Source organism: Austrofundulus limnaeus, unplaced genomic scaffold, assembly GCF_001266775.1.
Source record: "Austrofundulus limnaeus strain Quisiro unplaced genomic scaffold, Austrofundulus_limnaeus-1.0 Scaffold39, whole genome shotgun sequence".
Classification (NCBI taxonomy): domain Eukaryota; kingdom Metazoa; phylum Chordata; class Actinopteri; order Cyprinodontiformes; family Rivulidae; genus Austrofundulus; species Austrofundulus limnaeus.
In genome coordinates, this window is record NW_013952441.1 from 996,363 (window position 1) to 1,002,840 (window position 6,478).

A 6,478-nucleotide genomic window follows, 5' to 3' on the forward strand; every position below is an offset into this window, starting at 1 on the left:
AATTACAACTACTAAATTTTTTTAATTTCCATATCACCATTTTTTATTTAAAATGTATTCTTTTCTCTCGCTTCGTCCGCCATTACTAGCATAAAAAAAATCTCCGGTCGGGCCGTAATGCATTATGGGATATGCTGGGCCGGGAAGGATCCATCGGACCTGTCCTTCGATTCGGGCCAAAGGAAGGAAGTATTTGTCGGCCGCATCGGAGGTGTCTTCGGTTTTGGACGTCCTTCGTCGCGGCGCTGTGACGTATGCGGCCGACAAACTCGACCTTCGGAGGACCCGTGCTGCCGTTTTGGACACAGCCCTTATGTAGTCGTAAACCCCTCTACTAAACTAGAATGGAACATTCTGGAAGCTGGAAGGGGGCGGGGCATGAAGCTCCTCATTTGGATTTAAAGAGACGGCATCAAAACRAGTCACACCTCAGAACAGGGCTGAAAGAGGGGCTTGTGGAGTTACAGTAAGAAGGAAATCAGACCAAAGCATTGCAGTTTCACTTTATACAGACGCCAACTGAAGGATTTAAATGTGGAAAAAGACGGATTTAAAAGCAGGTTATGTCTGAGCTTTTGATTATGTCTCACCGTTTGTTTTGGCTGCCGTCTCTCTGAGATGAGGTATCCTGGTGAAGGTCAGTGTCCAGAAGAATGCCATGCTGAGACAGCATCTGAGGGTTGTGTCCCGCCTCCTCTATCTCCTGCTGTTTTCCAACCTGCCACGGCAGACAGCAAACATAAAACAAACAGCAAACTAAATTAGAATAAATTATAATCCGAAATCAAAATATTAAAAAAAAATACATTTAGGGGTTAATCGGTTCACACCTGCGTGTAATAGGCAGGAGGAGGGGAGAAAAACTGGACCCCAGCCTCAGCCATTGTATTTGCAGCAGAGACTATATTTTTGGTGTACAGGCCAATGTGCTGGATCCCCGCTGCTCGGTGCTGCTCCAAAAACGTGTCGACCTGGTTGCGACCTAAAATAAACCAACACAGATGATGCAAATATGAGTTTCAATGCCATAATACGGTCCTCACAGTCAGAACGAATTAATCCACGTTTAACAAAAGGCAAAAAATGGCCTCCATGGATGAACAGAAAGCCAAAACTACTGCAAGTCTCGTCTAAAATTTTCCAAAAATATCTCGATTCCTATGAGACAAAAGTGGGACTTTTCAGAAGCTGCGCATCCCGTGGTGTGAAACTAACACTGCATTTCAGAAAAAACAACATCATGCCCACAAACAGTGGCGGTGTGATGGTTTAGAGCCTGGACGATGTGTAGTGGTTTGCAGCATCATTATGTACCTGATGCAGCAACATTGTGGCAGTTGCCTCGGGGGCACCGTTAATTAAACCATCTGGCAGATTTCTGAGTTTCACCTTGATGAGGGAGGGATTCTGCGATGACAAACTTGCAGTCAGGCTCGTTCTTATCCACGAGCGGCAGAGACAGGCCCGCTTCGCTGCATTTCCAGAACTGCATGGCAGTGAGGCGCAGTCCTACACCGTCCTGGTTTACAACGAAACCTTCATCCACATCTTCATTTCTGGAACAAATTTTTAAAAAAAATCAATTAGTGGACATTAGACATGCTTTTATTTAATATAACTACTATTTTCTTACCTCTCGATAAAAAATCTCTGGAAGCCAAAGAGCTTTTCGTACCACTGCATAACTTGGTGCGTTGTTTTTCTGGGACAGGCGTAAGTTATGTGGTCAAAATGTGTGACAGGACAAGGCTCGTCCTCTTCTTTTCCCGAGCTCCAGTCTCTTCCTGTGGCATGAAACTCTGGCAAAAAGACCCCCGCGTATTTGGTCTTGTCGATCAGCGTGTGGCACACGTTCCCCACAACCGACTTCACCACGGAGTAGGTGACAGCACCGTCCTCGTCCTCGACAGTGGTGGGAGGCACCAGGAAACTGCAGCCCAGCTCGCGGAGAACCTTGAACGACCTTTCCACATCCTCCACCTCGAAGCACACGTTCCTGACAGAGTCCACCGGGTGGTGATGGTGGCCATCGTAAAGACACGGCGGGGATTTGTTACCCTGCTTGAACTTCTCCGAGCTCGCTCGATGTAAATCTGCGAGATGTTTGCGGGTGACACCGTCCAGCCCACCGTCATTCATCTCCTTCTCCGCAACGCATCTCGGTCCTTCGTTCACTACAAAAACCGCCGCTCCCTTCCTGAAAGCCGTCTGCCTGGACCTGTCGGTTATCCTGGTGGCGAATAAGTTAAACTTGTATTTGGAGGCGAGGTCATAAATTAATTTTTGGCCATTACTAACCTGGAGCGAAACGTGGTGTAACCGGTGCAGGGGGACTGCCATGTTGGTTTTTTGACGTTGACAGGCCGCCGGAAGCACCAGATTTTGGTGGGCGGGGTTACACGGTTGACCCAATCAGCGCGGAGTCAGAGTTTGGCCTCGCTGAAACTACAAACACAAAAGTTTGGCAGGCCGTTGTAGCATATATTCATGCCACTCAATTTATTTTTAAAACCACCTATAATAACAACAACATTCCTTTTGGTACAACTTAGTGATATGCGTACTAATCAGAATTAGCATAGAATATATTCCAATTTCTACTATTAAGATAGTATTTCAATTGACTATTGACACTTACTTGATTTTGAAAGTCTTAAAAACATTTAATTGACTGATTTTACATTTGATAGGAAGATTAGTAGCCCATATTCACAAGTCAGTTTTGCAAAAATGTAATTTCATGAACCTAAAAAAAGCTTTGAACCCATTCACAAATATTTCAGAGATATCAAACAATATTTTAAACTACAACACTTTGAACAAATGATGTCCTCTCAGCATATGCCCCATGTTCACAATTATTGTTATTCTCAATAATAACAACGATTCTAATAATAACAAAAGTAAAAAAAAAAAAAAACAAAAAAAAAAAACCGTGTGCTTTGTGCATGTCAGAGTAATTCATGACAATTTGTCTTGCCCTGCTTCGTTTACACGTTCACGTTACGTTTATACAATTTTAAATAACTAGTTACCTACCTCATAAAGTTAAATATTTGTAACTTTAGCCAGGTAAATTGTTTCATAGCACATGAAGAAAATATTTTCATGGTAACTGGACATTTTAAACGGAAATGAGTTGTACTTGCTTTTTATACTTACATATTTAATTCACAAAATTAAAAAAAAATGTATTTTTGCTGTAAAATACAAATTAGCTCTGCTTGGATATATTCTAGCAAAAAAAATAAATAAACAAATAAATAAAAACAGGAAAATAAAACCAAATGTAATTCAGTAGATGCCAAAACTTTTGTTTTGTTCATGCATAAAAATGGGATTTCACAGTGGTGCAGAAAATTTCAGTGGTTCCTGAAGGCACCACGACGCTCTTGCTCATCCAATCATATGGCGAGTTCACCCAGATGATTGGTGACGAAGGCTGGCTAGCGTTTATTTTGGCTCTGCTTCTCTTTGGTGTTGCTATCGTCGCCATTAAAGTWGACAGAGGCAGCGCAAACCATGGAGAAATGCGGATTTATTTCATAATTTCAGATCTTCGGAAGGCTCGTAAATGGCTATCCTTTTTCTGCCAGAAGTTTTTGTGTCCGTAAAGGTAAACATGTGACCAAGCGAAGGATTCTAAACATTTCGGATTGGGAAAGGTTTGATTGAGCCGGAGGAGGAGGTGGGGTGGCACAGGGGAGGGGGTGGCTGGACTAGAAGGGTTTGTTGTGGTTTTCCGCAGCACTTGAGACGAACAGTCACGAAACGGTAAGAGGTAGCATATTTTTTCTTCTATCACTCAAAATTGTTTTGTGTTTTCTCCCGTGTTATTTAAGTGTAATGTTAGCTACGAGGGTAGCTTGCTAGCGAGCTAGCTTAAGCTAATGAGGCATCAAATGCACACTAGTCATGTGAAACAATTGTGTTATTTACTCTCAATACTTTTGGTGATTATTCAGCTCATGTTCTATTTCATTCGCGTTAAACTCGCCAGCTTCTCTTTAAAAATGTAGAAACTGCTGATTTATGTTTGTATGTTTTGTTTTAAACTGACCACATAATTGCTAGGCTTGGGCACAGTACTTTGAGGTATTATTGGACCTGAAAACCACTGTAAGCATGAAAAGAAATTGTGTTTTGAAATTTATTAATATTCTAAAATAATCTTACAGTGGTTCAAATCATGTCTTGTATGTTGTGAACAGTGTTTTGACTGAGAAATGTCCTACGTTTACAATCTTAAAGGTGTTCCTCAAGGCTCAGTTCTTGGTGCTAATCTTAACAGTTTATATATTAATGAATCACGGGCTTTTTTTTTTTAACACATGGAGTATTCATTTTAAATTAAAACGCACACAGTTTCCAAAGAGACATTTCTTTTGAGTAGTTATGATTGACTTCTGTTTCCCTTCTCTTTGTGTGATGTAATTGTACTTTTTCTTTATTTGGTTTTGCATTGTCTTTTAACCAAATGGCCCATATAGAGATTGATATTTAAGCTCTAATTTCTGTATTTGTGTGATAAACTTATGTCTGGATGTAACCCAGCAGGAAACAAAGCTGCCCACAATGACTGAACCAAAGGTGAAGTGGGCCTGTGACTACTGCACCTATGAGAACTGGCCRTCTGCAATCAAGTGTACAATGTGCTGTGCACCGAGGCTGACGGGTCCCATCATTACAGAGGAGCCTTATAAAAACAGCCCTGATCCAGATCCCAGTCTAAAATGGGATCCTTCAAGAACTGAGAATGGAAGCAGTCTTCTTATCTGTACTGACTCCAGTGCCAGACCCAGAGTCAGGTCCTCCAGCATGGCCGAGATTGCTAATAAGTGGTCTTGTCAGATGTGCACCTATCTCAACTGGCCTCGTGCCATTCGTTGCACGCAGTGTCTGTGCCAGCGCCCCAGGACCAGCAGCCCCACAGAGTCCCCTCAGACTTCAGGCTGCCGTCCTGCTGTCCACTCCCCCGTGGACACGTGTGAGGAGTACAATGACAGAAACAGACTCAACACACACCAGCAGCACTGGACTTGTACAGCGTGCACTTACCAGAACTTGCCCAGAACTACAAAGTGTGTCGCGTGTGACCTCCCCAAGCCCAACAACCAGGAGCCCATAGAGCTGCCGGAGTCTGCCGAGTCCTCTCTCCTGATCATTGAGCAGGATGTGGCTCGTTGGAGGGGCGGCTGCAGTGGAAGCCAGAGCCAGAGGAGATCCCCTCCGATGGCTAAGAGGGAAGACCACGTCAAGATGGATTTCCAGAGGATAGAGCTGGCAGCTGGAGCCATGAGCAAAGAGGAACAAGAAGTCGACTTCAAGAAGCTGAAGCAGATTAGAAACCGAATGAGGAAAACAGACTGGCTGTTTCTCAGTGCCTGTGCTGGTAAGTGTTTGCACTTTTTGCCATCCTGTTTTTAGAAGGGATTTAATTGGCTCAATTCATGCAAAATGGAGCCGTGATATTGAAGGAATGCTTGTTGCCTGCATGGGCAAAAACATTGCTGCTCTGTCGTTGCCTTCAGCGGCGGCTGAAATGCCCAGCTGAAGACTCAAAAACCTAATCCAACTTACTGCCAAGTCCCTTTCTGTTCTTGATGTGCCTCTGAGAGCATCGTTGAGAACCTGAGAGTGGGTGAGTGCTTCCCAGCTGGTGTGGATGAATGGGCCGTCTGGGCTGCGCAATGAGACTGGAGCCTGTGGACCAGAGTCTCGCCTGGCTCCGAGTCAACACGCCCTGTAAACAGTGGTGCTTATGTTCTGAGCAGGGGCCTCACAGAGGCAAAAATAACTCTGACAAATTATGAGAATCTGTCAAAAGGAAAAAGAAGGCAGCACGTGATCAGCTGTACACTCATGAACTTTGCACTGATTGCACTTCATAGATTGCTGTTGGGGGTGGGGTACCTGTTTTTACAGATAGACATGACTTTTAAACGTTCTTGTTTTTTATCATCCACTGCCAAAGGTGACTGCAAGAAATTTGGTAGACATCTCCCACACTTGTGGTCAGTTCCCAGATGGTCACAATAGTAAAGCAAATTCGGCAAACACAAAAATGGCTACAACGCAGTCAACTGAGCTACAAATTTGTTGTTTTTAGCTTAGAATCTTTCCAAAATTAACTTATAAAGGGTAACTGAACATGTGAGATCTGTGTTTAAAACTTTTTGATTGGTAGTAGCTGTCATTTACAACATACATTACAAGAGCTGTTCAATGTCTGATCAAGTGTGAAATCCTATTAAATGAAATTATACATAATACAATGGTTTCACTGAAAAGAGCACAACTTCTCATCATAAGAAGATCTTCGATTAAAACTGACATGAACAGTGGTGAGAGAGATGAATAGTTTGAAGGGGGATATTGTGTGTTTTCCAGACACATTGGGCCTCATGCAAGAACATGTTTGTATTCTTATCCTAAATTTCTCTTACTTTTGTTTGGACGAAGGGTTCGTACGAACATG

At 43.0% G+C, this 6,478-nt stretch overlaps 2 protein-coding genes across 3 annotated transcripts in view; one reads left to right on the top strand and one right to left on the bottom strand.

Annotated features, from left to right (window-relative positions):
• hpdl (4-hydroxyphenylpyruvate dioxygenase-like) overlaps nucleotides 1–2,386 on the bottom strand; it is a 3,903-nt gene extending 1,517 nt beyond the window's left edge. Inside the window, exons 1-4 of the mRNA XM_014007035.1 lie at nucleotides 1,634–2,386; nucleotides 1,390–1,556; nucleotides 831–982; nucleotides 591–718 (exon numbers count right to left, since the gene is read on the bottom strand). Of these exons, the coding sequence (XP_013862489.1) occupies nucleotides 591–718; nucleotides 831–982; nucleotides 1,390–1,556; nucleotides 1,634–2,340 (1,154 nt within the window). The 5' untranslated portion in view covers nucleotides 2,341–2,386. The remainder of the gene's footprint in view (nucleotides 1–590; nucleotides 719–830; nucleotides 983–1,389; nucleotides 1,557–1,633) is intronic.
• A 1,052-nt stretch (nucleotides 2,387–3,438) lies between these two features.
• The window catches only part of zranb1a (zinc finger, RAN-binding domain containing 1a), a gene marked incomplete in the record, with an annotated part of 23,587 nt that continues 20,547 nt past the window's right edge, over nucleotides 3,439–6,478 (top strand). Inside the window, 2 exon segments of one of the 2 annotated variants that reach the window (XM_014007038.1) lie at nucleotides 3,439–3,774; nucleotides 4,555–5,392. In XM_014007038.1, coding sequence (XP_013862492.1) covers nucleotides 4,576–5,392 — 817 coding nt within the window. 2 annotated transcript variants of the gene reach the window in all.